We start from the raw sequence: 21,176 nt of genomic DNA, 5'->3' as shown, positions 1-21,176 counted from the left end.
GAATTGACAAAGTAGTGACAGCAAATACAATGAACACAAGGAGTGGGATTGGGAAGAATAATGTGAGGTGAAGTGGAATTTAATGCAGAAGCACTAAACAGGGTCAAAAAGGAATTATACAGTGAAAATATTTTAACTTATAATTATGTGGTAAAATCTGGTGAATATGTATGTGCCAAACAAAATAGCATCTGAATATTAAAAATTATTAAAAATGAAAGAAGGTGATGAAAAATATTGTGAACATTTCTCAAAATCAGACTGACTACTAAAAGAAAAAGCCACAGAAAGTTGGAATAAATAATTAACAAATCAATGCATTAAATAAATTAAAAAAATTTTTTGAATAATAATAAATATTTGTTATATATGTCCAAGGAAAATTTATAAAAATTGATCAGCTGATGGACTGAAAAGACAATCCTAAAAATTAAAAAGGGTAGAAAGGCCACATTCTTTGATGATAATTCAGTACAATTAAAAGTAAATAATAAAATGCTAAGCAAACATATAATCACATTAAAATTAAGAGACATACTTTTGGCTACTGTGAATCAAAACGGAAGCAAAAAGAAAATTCCATACTATTTACAAAGCAAATAGAATAGCAACATTTTATAATGAAAGCATAAGTGTATGGTAAAACTGCACTCAGAGGAAATCATAATTTTATTATTAAAAATAAAAGACAAAGTAAAGAGATGTGTATTCATTATTGGGACACCTTAAAAAGAGTTAAATAAACCAAAAGAAGCTAGGAAGATGGAAATACTAGAAGCAATGCAGAGACAAAGTAATATAAAAAATAGTAGAAGAAATAAATAAATGAATACTAAAAGAGATAAATAAATAAAATAATAGAAAGGATAAGTATATGAACTTCAAAAACAAACTTTAAGTCAACTAATAATCCTGAATTTCTGAATTGAGACACTCTGCTACACCCAGGAGAAATGGAAAGAACTTTTAGTGTTCACTTTCGTATTTCTGCAGAATGTTTTCAAACACTGTCTACAAAAGATGTATCTTTATTATGGGAAATTTAAATACTCCAGTAAGATTTTTTTTTTTTTTTATTTGGTTATGCTGGGTCTTAGTTGTGGCAGAGGGCTCCTTAGTTGTGGCTCAAGGGCTCCTTAGTTGTGGCATGTGAACCCTTAGTTGTGGCATGCGTGTGGGATCTAGTTCCCTGACCAGGGATCGAACCCAGGCCCCCTGCATTAGGAGCGTGGAGTCTTAACCACTGCACCACCAGGGAAGTCCCTCCAGTAAGATTTTTTTGAAATATGTTTGCTAACTGCTGAATTGGTTGGTTTTCAGAAATATTACTTAGTTTATGTTATTAGGTAGTGAATTATCTTTTTGAAGACTCCTAGGAGTTTAGTTAATTATTCTTTTTGGAAGGCCCTGCTTCCTTGTTTGAAGATAGGAAAAGATACAAAGCAAAATCAAAAAACGAACAAACAGACAAAAAACACAGGTGATGAAAGTGCCACTTGAAAATTTTATACCAGAAGATCTGAACCACAGTGAAATGTGGAATATTCGTGTTCTTATGAAATGTTTGTTCTTAACATTTTCAGAGTCAGTTTGAGACTGAACGAATTGAATAAAGTTTAGGAAGTTAATTTAAAAATATTGAGTAGACAGCTATCATTTGGGGGATCAATTATTGCTAATTTTAAGTACTTAGACTATCATAAAATAAAAATCCTAATTGCTGTTTGTATTTGCATCAGGGTCCAGATGGGAAATAAGAGTCTACTCAAAAAAATGTTTAACTGAAGAGAATTTAATTAGGGGGCGATTTACAAAGAAGTGAGCAAGATTCAGGGAGCAATCAATGCCTGCAGAGGTACTCAGGGGGTAGCAACTGATGGAAACCCTTGCCACCCTTAGTCCCGAAGGAAAAATCGAGGGACTAGTGCCAGCAGGGTCAAGAGGCGAGGCTGGCGGGAGCAGAGAAATAAATATCCTGGCCTCTCTCTCCTCTAACCTCTGATGCCCTCCTCGTGCCTCTCACTGGCCAAGTCCAGTCGTAAACCAAGTGCCAAGTGACCCTTGCGATGCAGTCTCTGTGGGGAGAAGGGTAGAGAATGAATATGTGCAGCAAAGAGAATAACCAGCACAACCTTCTACTCAATACTAGAACAATATACGTGTTTATATTTCTATAAACACAACGCATATAATATGTAATGGCTCTTTGACATGTTTCATATAATTAGCACAAGCCCATGAGATTCTGCTCGTCCCTTGTTTGTGTGATGATTCAATCAATGGACTCATTAGCTAGAACAGACATGAAAGAGCTGATGCTAAATTGGACCTGGCGCACTGCCCTTGAGAGCCAGTGTCTTAGTCCTAACCCGAAAGAGACTAAAACAACACGAAATACAGTCTAAAACCAGCTTGAAACATTACTACAATGGCAACCAGTCTCAGCCCCTAAGCACATAGTATGTAGTTTGTTGTTTAAAAGCTTTTGTTTTTCTTCTTTCCAAGATCTGTTTAAAATAAAATTTGAATCTTAGTAAACCCATCTTCTTGACCCTAAGGCAAGCAATAACTGCTCTAGTATACAGACTGTAGTGTCCTACAGTTATCAGTGTTGTCCAACACTTTGCATTTTTTACAAAGTGCTATCGTAAACAGTATGTAAATCATGTGTACAACCTCTGCCACCCCACCACTATTTTGTGACTGCCAGCTGTGTAATTTCAGTTCTAATAAATACGTGTCACCGAGTCACCAGAATTGCTGCTGCTTTACTGGGAAAAAAAAGTTATTGACAGAAGCTCAGGGCCATTAGCTTCTCATATAATATACAGCTTGACCTAAACTGCCATGGACCAAGTGCCATATTTATTCCATGCATCCTTGGCGATACAAACTCAGAAATAAGGGTCATTATATCTCAGCCAAAAATTAGTGAAAGTATTTGTCAGTCGAAATCAGAAAGGGAATGGACAACTTGGGGGAAAAGGGCCTATATGTTTATAGAGATTGTTAATTTGTTTAATTATTATATTTTGAAATAGCAATTATTTTTCTATAGCAGCTGGACAAATTGAAATTCCACCATATCCTAGAAAATCCCAGCATTCAGTAGGAAGGAAATCTTAGGAACTTAAGATATTCTGAGTATTATGGCAAAGAAAGGAGTGTTATCTTATTGAGTTCTCAAATCAGAATATATTCAAGAAATCAAGAATCAATCATGTAAGTTACCATTCTGAGCAGGTAAAATCCAAACAGAATAATCATATGTAGTTTGACAGACTGGAATATATTACTTACTCTTGATTTACAGTCTGTCATTTTCATTTAATTACTGTGAATATACTTAATTCTATGCGGTGAGAAAATTGTTGAGAGATCAGGTTATTAAAATGCTATAAAATATTATCCCATATATTCTTATGTAATAATAACAAAGGTAAGAGACATCCTTGTGAAGTGAATATTTTCATAACTCCTGCAAGCATGGCAACAAAGGATTCAGAAGTGGTTTAAGAGTATAAGATTTTTATAGTAATTAGAATAATCAAAATAATAGATATATACATAATGTGGCTCACAATATTGATAAGCTGTTATGGTGGAAACTAGGTCCTCAGTTAGACCCGATGGGGTGGAAAGCCTCTGGGTAGGGGTTCAAGGTAGCCCATCCCGCCCTTGGAACCATAAGACCTGGATTCAAGTCCTACTGTTCCCCTCACTCTACCAGTGGTTGTCGACTGTCACCTGGGCTCTGGAGACCCCAAGTCCTTTCCTGGACATGCATTTATTCAAGTTAGTTGAGTACGTCCTTGAATTGTTCATTTCTTGTGAAATTACTTCATCATATGCCCTTTGGTCCAAATTTTTGAAATACAAACACAAGAGTCTCCTCTGCAGAAGTTTGTCATGGTTCAAGCCTAAAGTTGTCTGATGCTACATGTGTCCTTTTGTTTCCTTTCCAAATTCTCTCACACCCACCTCCTCCACTGCCTTTGGCGTTATAGAGCCAATGGGAAGTTAGCAGTGGAAGGTGTGAGCAAAAGGTGAGGGAAATCACCCAGGTAGCACACAGGCTGTAGCGATATCCTCCAGGGAGCTATCATTATCTTTCCCTCCAGATTGTCTCTCCACCTGTTTTTCAGCTAATGTTCACTTCTTTCTCTTAAATTTCCTTCTTTCACATAGACATTTAAGAAGCATGCTATACCTTCTCCAAAGAGGTCACCAGCTCAGAGGCAGACCTCGGAATTGAGACCTTGTCTTGTTCTTGTGGCTTCAGCTTCCACCACTGATGTGCAAAGACGTAAAATACCAAGTGCTCCTTATCCATTCCCTAAGCAAGAGAAAACAATGCAAATTTCTCACTAAAAACATCATTCTTATCTGTGTTATCCGTCCGGGTCTCCTGGAATCAAGCACAGAGTTTAGAGCCTGGGGAAATTTTTAATGAAAATATAATTGCGTTTTGAAATTGTCAAGGCACTCTAGGTGCCCAACACACAAATATGAGGGTCAGATGAAAGCTGGTGGAAGCGAGGAAAAGTAAAGAGGCAGAAAGCTCTGGTGAGAAAGTCAGATTAAGCAGACTTTTCCCCGGGGCGCAGTGGAGGGAGGGGTCTCCTGGTAATACCTTATGGAGATGTCATATAGGATTCCCCCAGAAGTTAAAACATTAAAACTGCCACTAATCAAACAATAAGTCACTTCAACAGCAACTGATAAATCAAATCTTAACATACTGGCTTTTTATTGTATCACTATAGACACAGGTAGGTGTTACATTCTTTTTTTAAACATCTGTATTAAGCACTTATTAACAGTAGCACAGAGAGTCTCTGCCCTTGTGGCATTTACATTCTAGGCAAAAAAGACTGAAATCAAGCGCTCTAAATACTGTAAAGTCAGGTAGGTAGGTAGTTGCCTCCAGCAATGACAAAGCCAGTGGGGGGTAGAGTAGGGCAGTGTTTCCCAGAGTGCACTTGGGATTCCTGGGGGTCCTTGAGGACCTTTCAAGGGGGGCTGCCAAGGCACCCATTTTCACAGTAATCCCATGATGCTCTTTGCCTTTCCATGCTCATTCTCACACAATGAGAGAGAGAGTGAGAACGAGAATCACATAGAGAACAGACTTGTGGTTGCCAGGGGCGGGTGGGGGGGGGTGCGGTGGGAGAGGGATGGATTGGGAGTTTGGGGTTAGCAGATGCAAACTACTATATATAGGATGGATAAACAACAGGGTCCTACTGTATAGCACAGGGACCTGTATTCAGTATCCTGTGATAAACCATAATGGGAAAGAATATGAAAAAGAATGTGTATATATGTATAAATGAATCACTTTGCTGTACAGCAGAAATTAACACAACATTGTAAATCAACTATACTTCAATAAAATACATTAAACAACAACAAAAAAAGACTGAGAGTCACACATGATGAGTGTTCAGTGAAGCTTCCCGGGTGCTACGTGGCACTTGAAAGCATCATTGCTCTGACGGCTCATGGAAAGTGTGTGACGCAGCCTTCTCTTTTAAACACTTCCCAGTTTTAGTATCGTAAATAGTATCCTATGTCACTCATATGGTAAATAAAAGCTCTTTGGGGCATGTGGGGTCTTAGTTCCCCGACCGGGGATTGAACCCGTACCCCCTGCAGTGGAAGCGCCATCTTAACCACTGGACCGCCAGGGAAGTCCCAAAACCACTCTAGTTTTGAGAGAATGATCAAAGGGCCAGGAAGTCATCCTCTGTGAGAAGATACTTGATCAGGGATCTGAATAAATGTGTGAGCAAACCATGCAGGCATCTAGGGAAAAGTCTGTGATTTGCGGCAAATCAAAAACTGGTTCTTTAAGCTAGTGTAATTCCATAAATACATTGTAATGTTTTCAGAATTTAGCTTTTAAATTTTGTTTTCTCCTAAACTGATTTGTATTAGATTTCTATTTCTTTTCAGTTATTGATAGTGAGAAATATGAATCTATTATCTTTAGACGGTTAATTTATAAAGAAATATATGTAATGCTTTTCCTCATTTTGTGCTACATTAATTTTTTTAAATGGTAAATAATCCAAAGACAAAACTGTTCAAGGAAATAGTTGGGGACTAGAGCAAGCTATAAAAATACCATTCTATGATTAGAACATTATGTAAAAATCCCATGCGCAATAAAATTCTTGAGCTGTACATTTTAAACCAAAGTTTTATATTTGAAGTTTATTTTTTGTGATAAATGTCATTTTGCTCATTTCCCTCCATTGTATACAGATGTAAAGAAACTGAGTTATTGTATTTAGTGTGAAAGCTTTACCCATCTTTGGTTATTTCACATAAAGTAGTCAAACTTGAAAAAGCAGACTAGTTAGGCCAGTAGCATTGACTGAATCTAAATCAGTTTAAAAACTAAATGAGTGGGCTTCCCTGGTGGCGCAGTGGTTGAGAATCTGCCTGCCAATGCTGGGGAGAGGGGTTCGAACCCTGGTCTAGGAAGATCTCACATGCCGCGGAGCAACTAGGCCCGTGAGCCACAACTACTGAGCCTGCGCGTCTGGAGCCCGTGCTCCGCAACAAGAGAGGCCGCGATAGTGAGAGGCCCGCGCACCGCGATGAGGAGTGGCCCCCGCTCGCCGCAACTAGAGAAAGCCCTCGCACGGAAACGAAGACCCAACACAACCAAAAATAAATAAATAAATAAATAAATTTTAAAAAAAATAACAAAACTAAATGAGTACTTCCGTATTCTTGGGACCATTAAAGTTCTCACTTTTACTAAAGCATTATACACTGAAAGGAGCTGATGAGATGAAACTGATATTCTGAAGAAAGAGACTTAGAAATCAAGTTTAAGAACACATCTGCCTACGGAACAACCACATCAGCCCTGAGCTTTCTTACATAAATGGGCCGCTCGAGCTTTTGCCCTCAGTTAATTTTAGGGATGGTAGATTTTAGGTTAGTGAAACTCCTACCTATGATCTTTTCAAGTTACTAGTGAAGATCAGGAGAAAACAACTAGTTTATCACTACTAACTACCTCTTATTCCAAGTGGGTTTGTAAATTGGCAAGTTCATCCAGAGCCCATAAAGAAGAAACTGCTGCTATGAATGAAACCGATTAATAGTGCAACTTAAGCAAAAGTCAGTACTTTTACGCTGTAGAGTTAACCTGTAGTTAGATATGACTAAAATGCTTTAAGCTTGATTTAAATCAGTTCAATCACCTTACAAATAATTGACAATTTTTCTCATTGATTTTGGAATTTATAATAGCCCTTTTGTGTGTGTGTGTGTGTGTATATATATATATACACACATATATATATATAATTTCCACTATCTATTTCCTTTCTTCTTACTCAACATTTTCCACTAAAAGATTTCCCCTTTCTTTTTATGTGTTGCTGCTCTAAGAATTTATTCTCATTTAAAATAAAATAATACTTAACCTTCAAATTATTCTTAGCCTTCCACAAAGATTGGATAACAAGAGGGTGGAAATGAACGCGAATTCTCTGACGGTTATCGATGTGTGTGAATCTTATTGGCTTTATTTTTCATGGTCTACGTAAAGATAAGATTTTATATTATTTTGAAAGAGTCAGTTTAACCTAAGAGTAAGTAAAGAATGTTTCTAAACTTCCTGACAAACGGAAATCTAAACAAAGCTGCCTTTGTCAGTTATTCAGTCCTGAATTTGTCTGTCTCAACTTGTGTGTTTATTATTCCTGATTATCCTGAATTAACAACCTAACAAAACATTCATTGAGCGCCTATGCCAGACATTGCCTAGATCTCATAGCTGTTTATTTCAGTGCATTCTTGTCAATAACTCTTTTGATGGTAAAATAATCCCTCGGAATTAAATTGATATCTTAGTTACCACTTAGAGACCTTGTCTTGTTCTTGTGGCTTCAGCTGCCACCACTGATGACTTGGATAATTACATCTCTGTCCTAAAATTTCACTAACATATAACCAAACTTTGATCTTGGAAATTTTTTAAGATCTAGAAAGAGAGTCAGGTCTGTTAGAGCCAGTATTAAAATCAAGCCCAGACTCCCTTTCTAACTATGTGAACTCCCGCCATCTCCAACAACTCTGTAATTTTAAGATTAAGCCTGTCCTTCCGCAAAACACGGGGTCCCCAACATATGTCTCTTGCTAATCCTTCCCTTGGAATGACATGTGAGGGGAGTTTTTGCTTTTTTCACACTCCTTTAGTGAATATTTGTTGAGTTCTGGGACAGATGTTCAACTGAAGCAGACCAGAATTAGCAACTGCCAATAAATCACCTTAAAACTTGTAGAAACAGAGGGTGTGCACCTGACCCTAAGAGTGCTGTCTTGTCTGCTCGGCTTTCTAGAAGGACTTACTCTGCACTGTGGGAATCTCCCCAGCACCCACTGCAGTGTCAACGAGATCCTGCTAGAGATCAGCTGAAGGGTGTCCAGTCCTTTCGGCTGTCCTTCCCTTCCTGTCTACTTAGTCCCCAAGTACCGATGAGCTTTTTAAAAAGAATGCCTCTTAAATGTGCACTGTCTCTTCCTTCCTACCGTGGCCACTACCGCAGTTCAGGTTTCCCCCATTATTACCGGTTTCCTTTCTCTGCACTCCAGGAAATCCCTGGCCTCTAGTGTCTCCAAGTATCTAATTCCAGAGTCCTGCTGCCTTCACATAAATGTTCAGACTCCCTGTTTTTATCCTATTACTCTCCTTCTGTGTAATACTGTATACATGTCTCTGTTGAAATTCCTCAGAGTCTGGTCTGTGCAGAGTGTTAAGGTAGCATGATGGGGGTAGGGTTAATTTCCCCAGGGCAATCAGGCATCAGGGCAGGCTGCATGGAGGAGGTGACATTTAAACAGCACTTGAAGTTTGAGAATGTTTTGAGGTTGATAAAGACGGGAATTTCAGGCTAAGAGAGAACTTTCTCTTCCCCATCTCTTGGCTCTGACACTAGGTTTTATTTGGTTTGGTTTTAATTGCAAGCCATTTTAATGATCTATGCCTTGTATGTCTCCTTTGCAGAATGAAAGCTCACAGGCTGTTGAAAGAAAACACTGATATATGGGACAGTACTATAATAAGGTTTTCAGGACAAATTCCAATCAGGGTTTTATTCTCAGATCATGTGGCTCAGTAATTAGATAATTAGATAATAATACTAATAACTGACATTTGTGTAGCAGTTTATATTTTTCCAAGCACTTTCACATCCATTATCTCATTAGGTACTCAAATTTGTAGATATTAAAATTTTAGAGAACGAATAATGAAGCGTGGAAAGAACACACACTCTGAAGCCAGACTGCCTTGCTTGCACCAGGCGTCTGTGTGTGTGGTCTCAGTCATTGGGACCTTCAGCTCTGTCGTCATAAAGGGGGATAACGGCACGTTTATTGGGATCTTGTTAAGATTCCAGGGGTTAATAGATGTAAACTGCTCAGGACAGTTCCTGGAACTTAGCACTCAGGAAAGGTGAGCTGGTATTGATATCCTCATCATCATTTTCATCATCATCATCATCATCATCTTCTTCTTCTTCTTCTTCATCCTCATCTTCATCATCTTCATCATCATCTTCTTCTTCTTCTTCCTCCTCCTCCTCCTCATCATCATCTATGCTTTCATAAACGTGGAAGTGACCTAGAGTCCACCAGGTCTGCTGAGTTCCAGTCCTGGATTTTTTTCCAACACACACCTGCTCCAACTGGCCTGATTGTGACCCAAATAATGACTTGGGAATGCCACTCTGTAGACCTCTGGCCTTTTCTTTGTTATTGCAAAGTATGTAATTTAATTAAGGTTTACAGTTTTCTGGGACCAATATTTAGCTAAAGGAGACAAGAATAAGCAATTCCAAATGAAGTCTTTTTTAAATCTAGGTAAAGATAATGAGTGCACATAATCAGGAAAACTCTAAACTATCTAGTTAATTTAAGGAGAAACTGACTATATGTTTTAGTGTATGTTAATACAACCTATAAGTGAGTTTGAATTTTTATACAAGAAATGAACACTTCAGCCTTTCCATCTGCTGAGGTTGACTTCTGCCCTACTCCTGGAGGACAGCAGACTTCCTCCAGCCAACACCTGGAATCTCTAAGGAGAGGTTTTTTGGGGAAACAGTACCACAATCTGAGGCATGAAGATCTCCCCCGCAAATAAACTGATGAAAGAATTTTTCAAACTTAAAATGTTGATGTGTGTATATGACTTCAATATGCTTTGATGTTAACCAACCACAACTCCCAGAGCTGAAGGTGGAAGACAAGAATAGGGTCTCATCTTCATTTTACGGAGTGTACGACACTGGCTGACCGCTTAACCTCTCCACACTCCTGTTTACACTTCTCAGAATAATGACAAAGATACAAGGGCATTTTTTTTCACGGGTTGCTAGGTGGTCTTTAGTCAATTCATATATTGATATTTGAAGACATATTAAGATATTGGTATGGCACCAAGATGCTCTCCAAGGATCAATGGTGGGTCCCATGTCCCTCAACTCTGTAGTTCCTTTGAAATTTCTCCCCTCTGTCCATTTGGAACTAGTGTGTCTTTTTTTTTTTTTTTTTTTTTTTTGTCCACACCATGCAGAGTGTGGGATCTTAATTCCCCGACGAGGGATCGAACCAATGCCCCCTGCCTTGGAAGCGTGGAGTCCTTAACCACTGGACCACCAGGGAAGTCCCTGAACTAGTGTGTCTTGAGCAGATCAGGGGCACATACTCTTTTGACTTTTATCAATTCATCAGTAAACAGTTTCCCCTCTCCTTCCTAGCCCCCAGGGCTGAGATATTTTGAATAGGACTCCTGGGCTTAGCTTTGAGGACTGTCCCGAGATGGAGAAGGTCCAGAAAGGTCAAAGAAGTCACCTGTGACCTCTTAGGTCAATGTCCTGGAAGCATACATGGGAGAGGGTGGCCTCTGCTTTTGGTGACCTAATAGGACATGGTGATCAACTGTTACTCATAGTTGAAGTTTCTTCTGGAGCAATTACTTACACTAAAGGCAACATTCCATTTCCCTGGGTGGAATTTTAAATCCCAGTCTCTTCCTGTCCCCACCGAGCATCCCAAGAAATCCTCTTACATTGTCCCCATCCCCCAGTGGTGGACATACTTCATGTCCTCAGGAATACAGCCTAATTTTACCTCTAGCCCAAACAAGACTTGATGGAAAGTCCTAAGTTCTTGAGAAAAAAAAAAATCATCATTTAAAGCCCAAAACTCTAAATGTTTTTGAAATCTCTGGAAAATTGTATTTTCTACCCCAAGGCACAGTAATGTTAGCAAAGCTAATCAAGAGTTAGTTACATGTAAGTTTTACTTTTATTATAAAGTAATTAAGAATTGTCCTATAATTTTAACCTTTTTCATATTCTCGTATATCTGTGCTCTCTAAAATTGGAGTGAATAAATGCCATTCATTTGAAACCTAGTAAGCAATGGGAAAATCATTCTAAAATGCATGTGGTGTTTTGGCTATTGTCCTGGCCAAATAGCCAGGGTTGTAATATTATGATATATTGCTTATTGTCGCAATTACCTTTGTCAAAGTACATCTTGGTTCCGTGCTTGACATGTGTGAACAAAGTAATGAGACAGAGAATCTTGGTTTGTTTTCATGGAGTATTAATCAAATACACGACTGATTCTATAAAAGATGCACAGATTTGATTATTTCATGATGCATATTTCAGGAGCACATAAATCATATTTTTGATTGAAATTGCTTCAAAATGGAACTATTTGTAGTGAGGTGGGTGGACCTAGAGTCTGTCATACAGAGTGAAGTAAGTCAGAAAGAGAAAAACAAATAGCGTATGCTAACACATATATATGGAATCTAAAAAAAAAAATGGTTCTGAAAAACCTAGGGGCAGGACAGGAATAAAGACGCAGACATAAAGAATGGAGTTGAGGATACGGGGAGGGGGAAGGGTAAGCTGCGATGAAGTGAGAGAGTAGCATGGACATATATACACTACCAAGTGTAAAATAGATAGCTAGTGGGAAGCAGCTGCATAGCACAGGGATATCAGCTCGGTGCTTTGTGTCCACCTAGAGGGGTGGGTTAGGGAGAGTGCAAGGGAAATGCAAGAGGGAGGAGATATGGGGATATATGTATATGTATAGCTGATTCACTTTGTTACAAATCAGAAACTAACACAGCATTGTAAAGCAATTATACTCCAATAAAGATGTTAAAAAAAAAACCCAAAATGGGACTCTCCAGTGCCACCTTTAGATCCTGCCTGGAGAGCATTTGTAGGTTTCTAGAGACTATTTTATGAATCTATTCAGAACTGACAAGTTTGTTTGACTTGCTAGCTACATATGCAAGTTCATCAGAGCAAAGTCACATCATCTCTTTAAAAAGGCAAATAACCAGGACATGCAATGTTTTTGCTTTATAGATTGTTAAATTATTTATATGACACTAAAGATTTTTTTCCATTTTATTGACATCTCCAAAAGTCTTTGCACTATTGTATCTGTTTCAACTTTCATTGCCCTGGAGATGCATTATCGTGGAGGAGGGGACATGGCCAGTGCAAACCATTGCGTCAGGGTGGACTGTCCTGAAAGAAATAGCCAAAGAAGTCTCAGTGGGAAGCTGCCCATTGGTAGGTAGAATGCTGACCACTAACCTTAAAGGCCCTCTCTTATTCTGCCGTGACTCACTCCCCTCCATTGAGCAGTGACCTTCAGGAAGGAGGGTAGGGACCAGGGGGGAAAGCCCTGGGCTACAGTTCATCACTGTCGTCCCAGTACCTACCTCATCCTCCTCCGTTTTGCAGTCAGTTCCCATCTGCCTCTGCCCCATCATTGGTCCCTCTTCCCTTCCAGAGGCTCTCCCACATCTCAGCCTGCCCATGGCCTGGGCATCAGAGACCACCCCTTGACTCCGTCTCCATGCCTGACAGTTTCGACAGCAGCAGTGGGGAAAATACGTTCTTGGTATCCAGAATGAAACTCTGATTGCACTCCCCATAGATGCATTATATTCTGGTGATTAGCCCTATTATACCATTAGTATGGATTAAATGATTTTTTGCAAGCTATCGCAAACTTCACCATCTGGTATATACTATTTTCTTGGGACTCTATTTTCTAAATTGCAAGAAAAAGGATTACAACTGTACTTTTGTTATGCCCTCCATGATGAAATTGGGACTGGATGGAAATGGTTTTATTTCCTTGCTTGACTTTTTTCCAGAAACTGTATAGATTCTGAAATACCAAGTCTTACCTGTTTTAGCTAATTGACTTATTATCCAATATCTGATGATGAAAAACTATTTTTGCATTGTTTAGACATTCCATCAGGGAATTAGAGGGAAGCGTAGGGTCTTGAAGGCAAAGATTATGTGAACCTATGAGTATTAAGAGAAGACATGTTATTTTCCCGCAAAAAAAATGGCCCATGTCATGTCAAATCTGCAGTCTCATTTGAAATAAAAAGCCATGTTCTGTCCTTAGAAAGAAACAAGTAAGGAACTTGAAGTTTGCATACACTTATTAGAAATTATACTATTGTCTAAAATAGCCAAAGAGGCAGATTAAGGATGGGATAATGATTATACCATAATCCATGTGTATATAATTACCCTCCTTCAAAGAAGAAGTGACTTTGTACTATGGTTAAGATAACATGAGAAAACTTGTGATGCCACGTCCCCCCTCCTCCACCCAACTCACTCTACTTATCCCAGTTCCCTCTCAAACACACACAGTAGAAAATAGTAGTATACTTACACTCTTCTGTACCTCTTTTCATTCCCAAAGTGAGTATGAAATTTGATTAAAGAAAATTTGCTTACAAAGGAAATGGGCAAACTGTGGCAAAGATCCCATCTAAAAAGAAAGTAAGAAAATAAACCACATTTTCTCATACAAAGTATAATTAAATAATGAGACCAGGAACTCCTTCCTCCATCACTTGTAGTTATCAGCCACTTTAGCGGCACCGATTTAAACACTGTATCTCCTCTTTGTTCTCCTGCTGTGCACTGCTGGGATGGCAAAGATAACTAGCCATCAGAGATCATGTGAGATCAGGGTGAATTCTACACTGTATGAGAGCTATTAATATTTTACATACTGTCTACCCTTCAGGCATTGAGGTATTACATCACTATTTATAGAATAGAATGTGTTACTGATTGGAAGGTTTTGAGTGTTTTAGCATCCTGATAATTAAGTAGGAGATATAATTATATTAACACAATTAACATGTATCAAAAGGTAGACCTTTCAATTATTTCAAATGTTTCCAATATTGTCTGATATAAAAACAACTGCTTGATTAACTAATTTGTCTTGTAAGAAATGTCTTTATGTAGGTCAGGATGAGATCATTTGAAAAAAATCTACTCTTTGGAGAACTTTTAAACCACCAAAAGAAAAAAAAAAAAAAATCCCACTTAAGACCTGGAGTCGAATTATACGGTCATTTTAGTTCTCAGAAATCAAAGCATAGATGGCTGGAATCATGTGCGTGTGATAATTCTAGGCTACTCTTCAATAAATAACACATGTCATTTCTGCTTCACTGAAGCTGTCACTTACTGCTCTAAATGACTTTCAATGCAGGGCCCAGCCTGCTCTCCCAGAGTGCACTCCAGCTCAATTCCAAACCTGAAGGGTCCTTCCAGTATCCAGCCAGCTACCATAGCAACCAGACCTTGGCCCTGGGTGAGACAGCCCCGTCACAGCTCCCTGCCCGCAGCGCACAAGCCCGAGGTGCAGGCCAGAGTTTCAGCCAGGTACGTGCGGGGATGGGGCCCTCTGCTGTGTTGGTCCTTGGGCTCCAAGGAGCCAGGCAGGAAGCAGGGCTGTCAAATGGCTATGGTGTCCCCTCCTGCCTTTTTTACGAGTGTTCTACAACTTTGGAGAGACGCCCTCTGTGCTGTGAGTGAAGGAAATGAATAATACAATATGATTATAGAGTAACTCGGAATTATAAGCATATTTTCTGCAGGAATGTCTGTGAATTGCTCATGTTCTATCTGCTTTATATATACTTACCTATGTAAATATGCAAGTGTGTTCCTAGTTCCTATTTCCGTGTTGATATGTGATATAAATATGACATACATTCTGAGTTTGTAAGGGCACCTGGAATACATTTTCTCTCCTTAAAAAAAAAAAAGCATGAAATTATTCTTTGGGGTTAATCGTATAAAGGAACACAGTATAAATGCATCAACACATATACAGAACTGTTCTGAAGATAATTGTGATTAGGGTAGGAATAGTTACACTTTGTCAAGTTTGATTTTGAAATGTGCCCTTAGTTATTTCTTTAAGATATGTACTTGTTCTTATAGTTTCAGTATACACATTTATTAGCTGCAGTTAAAATCAGCTCTTGGTAAAAAGTGGCTACCAACCTCAATTTTTTTTCAAAAACATGTAAATGTTGTAATGTGTGTGTGTGTGTGTGTGTGTGTGTATACCACTTAATACTTCAGTTTTGATAATTTTTGGGTTCAGGCTATATTCAATCAACCCTCCAGAATTAATCTATTGGAGGCCTATCTTGTTTTAAGCTGTTTTATACTTCTTTTCAGTATAAAAGGGCCTGAGACCTTTTAATCTCTGTGCATTCATTCCTGGAATGAAGAACCCACAAGCCCAAAAGCACTCCTTAAACTGAAGAGCTTAATTTCATCCTTTCTGCATTTATTGGGCAGTGCCTCTGGGCCAGAAACCCTTCCCCAGGCCCACTACCTACCCCAGGCTCCTGTAACAACAAAACTCATACCTGTCACCAATTTATGGTTATTATGCATCCATATGTCTTTCCAACTAAACTAAAAGCTACCTGAGGGCAGGGCCATTTTCATCTTTTATCACTAGCCCCTAGCCATCACATGGCCCCCAAGAAATGTCTGCAGACAGAGAGGAGGCAGGGCGAGTTAGAATGGCATCATGCATTCCCTGGTGGCGCAGTGGTTGAGAGTCCGCCTGCCAATGCAGGGGACACGGGTTCGAACCCTGGTCCGGGAAGATCCCACATGCCGCAGAGCAGCTAAACCCATGCGCCACAACTACTGAGCCTGCGCTCCAGAGCCCATGAGCCACAACTACTGAGCCCGCATGCCTAGAGCCCGAGCTCCACAACAAGAGAAGCCACTGCAATGAGAGGCCCGCGCACCGCAACCAAGAGTAGCCCCGGCTCAGCGCCACTAGAGAAAGCCCGCGCGCAGCAACGAAGACCCAGTGCAGCCAAAAATAAATAAATGAACTAATTTTTTTAAAAAATGGCATCGTACGGTCACCGTGAGATGGTTTTCATAGGTGATATGCACATAAATGAAGCATAAGCTGAAAAGTCTCAGCGCATTTCAACTATTCAAGTTAAATGATTGTCCCAGCTAAATATTAAAAACATGATTGTCTTTTTCAGGTAAAACCCTGATCCCTCAGTGGCTTTGTAACTTTTACCTTCTTGTGATGCCAAGGTTATGTGGATAAAAGGGGATGGTAAATAAAACATCCCACTGAGATGGGCCCGCCCCCCCGTGGTGGTCTAGTGCATGACCCGGTTCAGAGGTTGCACCCACTTTAGATGGAGAGCTGGAGGTGTATGGTGCTTGGGAAGGGGCGGACCTCGAAGTCGTTGAGTCCAGGTCCACGCACACAGACTAACCCTGGAACTGTGCTATTTCCCAGCTCCTGGGTCACTGCTCTTTCAAAGCACTGGTCTGTTCTACCTCCCTTACAGAAATGTTTTAGGACACAGGAGGGAATGTCTAAAAAAAAGGTTTTTTTAATTAATTAGAGAAAATTATTCGATATACGTGCATTTATCATATATACAAAACAGTCCTTATTGTTCGCTTACGTAAGAGCATATAACGTTTGAAATACTGAGTGATGTTATTAGCATAGCAAACGTTATTAGATTTTTTAATCTCATTTTGTTTTATTAAAAGATGTAATGGAAGCTATAGGATTTTTTTTCTCTAGGTATAGTTTTTTTTTTTCTCTCAAAAGCATCCCATTCTCGAAAGGAACTATTTTTCATCTTCCCATCTATATTGACTCTCTTTGACAATGATACAGTGATCAGGGTGGAATATATGTAATTTTGAATCCTTTGGAAGCAAACAAGTGGATTACAGCCCTTTTTTTACCCTTCTATCTGTCCACACGTCTAGGTCCAAGAAGCCAGAAATATTCAGAAATAAGGAATATTTTATACTCAAATTAACCTATGAAAGGTATGAATTTAGCTTTTACCAGTTTTCTAGAACTTCTAAGACATGTAGCTAGTAAAACAATAAAGTTCTGCCTTTCTTTTATTTTTATCTTGAACTCATTTAATACTCATCCTTGGCTTTTTCTCATAAATATCTAAGACCCCTATAATTTGAGTTGAAAACGTTAAGTCAAATTAAAAAAAAAAAAAAAATCAGATTTCCCATAGCTGAGCATCATGGAAAATGGAACTATCAGTTTCAAAAGAAAAAAATCAGTTAATTATCAGCTTGATTTGTGAACATCTTATAAGCTCAATTCACACATAGGACTAACGGTTAAATCAAAGCTTTCTTATTTATAAAATTTTATAAAATTCATCATTACCATTTATTGAGGCCCGGAAGTAATCTGTTTTACATACATCCTCTTATTTAATCCCCACAACGGGGCTGTACTAACATTTAGATTTTAAAGATGCAAAAACTAAAACTCAACACATTTAGAGAAGTTGTACCATTTTAAGGCAGCAGTAGTAAGAATGGGGACAGATTCTTGACTGAATTGAAGTCTAATCATTTCGAAAGAGTGTTTCGTAGGTTTCCTTTTATATGTTGACTGTTTCAATTAAATACACCTACAGCTTGACCCTATTAAGAGCTCTATACATGTGGACAAACAATATGGTGATTGATCTACTTCCATGTTGCTGGAGTTATTTCTGTCATCTGCCAGTCGCCATGGAAGTGAAACAGTGGAAGCTCAAAGGACAGATTGGGCCTCATGTTAAAAGTCTGCCTTAAAGTTTAATCAGAAAACTTGGCTGTAAAGATATCAAAGCTCTATATTTGAAGGCATCTATAAATGTGCATGTTCAAGGTGATAACTTCAGTTTGAGCCAAAGGTTACTGGCCTACACTCATTTACCTGCCAGGTGGGTGGTTGAAGTCTGAATATTCAAACCAGGGGGTTATTCTAATCCACTTCATTAGCAGGAGGGAGGCTGCCAGTGGATAGCTGAATCCTGTTTATTTCAGCAAAGTGGCGGATCTGGTACCATGATTCACTTTCAGCTTCAACATGCTGTAGTGTGAAAGGCGTGTTTTATTGTGACTTCAAAATCATGTCGGAGAAATGCTGAACTAGTAAATCAGTATTTTTACTCAGCATTTAGTGTTATACCCTTGAAAGTAGGGAGGCTACATCCCATTCCCGTAACATCTCCTTTGTTCAGATTGTCCTAAGAATCCCTCTCTTCCAGTGGTTTTGCACAGCCCTGTGACAGTCTTTTCAATATTCTGAATGGCTCATTCCTTCCGGGCTAGATTCATTTTTAGAATATCCTATCGTCATAAAGTGCCAAAAGGGCCAGTAAAGTTCAAATAATGGCTCACAGATGCCAGACCAGGTTAATAAGGTCAATAATCAAGTAACACAAAAACACTTCTTTTTTTTTTTTTTTTTTTTTGGCCTAAAAGAAATGTGTAATTCTAAAGTAAAGCAAATGGTTTTCTATCTGGCTCATAAATCATGTCAGAATATAATTTCAAAGGAATATCATGTTCAAAGATTCTACTTTCAATTTTTAACAAACGCTAGTTTATTCAACATAATAAATGTTTGCTGGGTGATCATCACCAGGCTGTACTCCAGGCCCTGGTGCATAGCCTGCCTTGCCCTACCATGTCAGTCTGAAAGAACTGTGAGTCACAAAATTGCCATAAAATACTAAAATCCTTGAAAGTCATTCTCTTCGGACTCTAAGATGAGTTCACGGGACTGGGCTGGAGGAGAGAGCGAGCGTAGGATCCTTCCCATCAGACCCCAAGGCCTTTCCAGAAAGTGACGTGAGCTGACTCATAGTTATTCTTTGCCCCACCCCAGCGCTCTGCTTAGCCGCCCTGCAAGCTCGCCATCCCAGCCTCTAAACAGGCTGTGTGTAGACCACCCCTGCATCCTTCTCCTCCTCCTCTGAGTCAACCTGGGGCTTTGTGTGGCTCCTGTGAGGTGCCCCAGTCAAAATAGAGCTGCTTTTCCAGTTGCATTTCTGTATCTCTGGGCTATTCTTTAATGCCTTCAAGATGTTATGTGTGCTTACTGTATGCCATGAGCTATTTTATGTGCTTGGGATGAAGAAGTAAAGAGAACAGACATGATGACCCCTGTCCTCAAGGAACTTATATTCTAGTAGCAGCAATGGGAATTCAGAAAATCAACACAGTGAATAAGTAAGCGACATAGTTTGTTAGAAGGTGATGAGTTCTATAAGGAAGGAACGAATGCAGACCAGGTTGAGCAGGCTCCAGAGCCCAGGATTGGGGGGTGGCATATGGGGCCTTTGCCGCAAGTTTGGGGCAAAGACATGAAGGAGAAGAGAGGGAAGCTGTGTGGCTGTCTGGGGGACAGCAAAGGCAGAGGCTCCTGGATGAGGTGACCTGGCATGTTGACAGGACAGCAAGGAGGCCCAGGTGGCCAGAGAGCGGAGCAGGAGTTTGCAAGTAGATGGGAAACCAAGTTGGCCATCAGTTGATCATCATGATGACCTTGACCTTTCCTGGAAGTGGAAAGAGGAGCTGGTAGAGGCTTCTGGGCAGAGGCACAACGTGGCCCGACCTATGTGTTGAAAGCATCATTTTGTCATTTCACATATAATATCCTATAGTTAGTTGCACATAAGTCTATCTCTTCCTATCAGGTGGCCTTGCTGCAAGAAAGGAAACCATACAAAATTAATCTCCATATCTTGAGTGACTGGCCCAGGGTTCACCAAATATTCATCACGTTCCTCAAACCGCAGCCTTCTTCTTGATGCTCATACTGCAAAGGCTGTGGGTGGGTGCAGAAGTTGGGTCTTCTCCAGGTTTTGCCTGCTTCCACTCACGTCCAGTTTCCTGTGCATTATATGAAATGCCGAACATAAAACTTCTGGCCCAGAAGAGTCCCTCTAAAAATGTTGGTTTCTCCCCATGTCCAAACACAAAGTAGTCTTATCAAGTGTTTCCTTCCTCAAAGAAACGAAATAAGCAAGAAATAGGAAAGTATACACCTGTACAAAGAAGTACAGGAACCGAAAGATTTTAAAACCACTTTCATGTCCAGCAGAACTGAAGTGAGCCTGTGTGCATTCATAATCCTAGGAAATGCCTGCTTACTGCAGGAAATTAAGAATTATATGATAGTTTACTAAAATAAAGCTTGAACAGTGGCAGATACACTAAAAAAGCAGTAAGCTTTTCGAGAAGCAAATTGCCATTTCTTTTTGACCTGGCCTGTCTATTTAATGTTGCACTGACTTTTATGTCTTAAAAGTTCTCATTTGTGCTATATTATAATTATAAATACACCATCTGCTTACTCCTGCCAGAGGCTGATGTGTTTGGAACATTGCTTATTGGTGCACTTTTACATCAGGTAGATGTGAAGGTCAAGGGGATGGAGAACTCTGTGGATGGTGGTGGGATGGACACAGAGACACACAGGGCTCAAAGGAGGCAGCAATCCCCCAGTAAACACCTGCTTCTTGATTATTGAATGCAGAAGGTTATACAGAGAGCTGGTGTGACATCACTCCAGTTTGTTGAATTAGGAAAGAAGTTGTTGCTGGTAGCACCTGTAAAGAGAAAAGTCATTAAAAAACTTGGAAAACACAAAATTGGTGAGATGTCTTTAGTGTAGAATGTATATATTATGCTGCATTTAGAGGAGAAATCATGTCATTTTGTATACTTGGTCTGGTGTATCTGTGAGAAACTGGCAGTTTATTTGTTTTGAAGATAGGTCTCAGAAGATTACCTATGGGAAATCCTTTCTCAGTGCTCTGCTTTAAAATCTTATCCATTTTCTCTTTCCAGTAGAAATACGTTTAATCTGGTTTCAATAACTGAAACATTTCTCATTGTGGGGAGGGTGTGTACGTGTTTTACTATAACATTTCTTCTGAGCAAATGTTTGGGGGTATT

General features: G+C 39.4%; 1 protein-coding gene across 3 annotated transcripts in view; it reads left to right on the top strand.

Moving 5' to 3' along the window:
• Positions 1-21,176, top strand: part of CTNND2 (catenin delta 2) — a 779,068-nt gene that overhangs the window by 346,267 nt on the left and 411,625 nt on the right. Inside the window, exon 5 of one of the 3 annotated variants that reach the window (XM_068531918.1) lies at positions 14,605-14,777. The exons of the other annotated variants lie outside the window; for them this stretch is intronic. Within the exon in view, the coding sequence (XP_068388019.1) occupies positions 14,605-14,777 (173 nt within the window). The remainder of the gene's footprint in view (positions 1-14,604; positions 14,778-21,176) is intronic. 3 annotated transcript variants of the gene reach the window in all.

Source organism: Eschrichtius robustus, chromosome 2 (genome assembly GCF_028021215.1).
Source record: "Eschrichtius robustus isolate mEscRob2 chromosome 2, mEscRob2.pri, whole genome shotgun sequence".
Taxonomy (NCBI): Eukaryota; Metazoa; Chordata; class Mammalia; order Artiodactyla; family Eschrichtiidae; genus Eschrichtius; species Eschrichtius robustus.
This window is presented reverse-complemented; position numbering and strand designations above follow the sequence as displayed.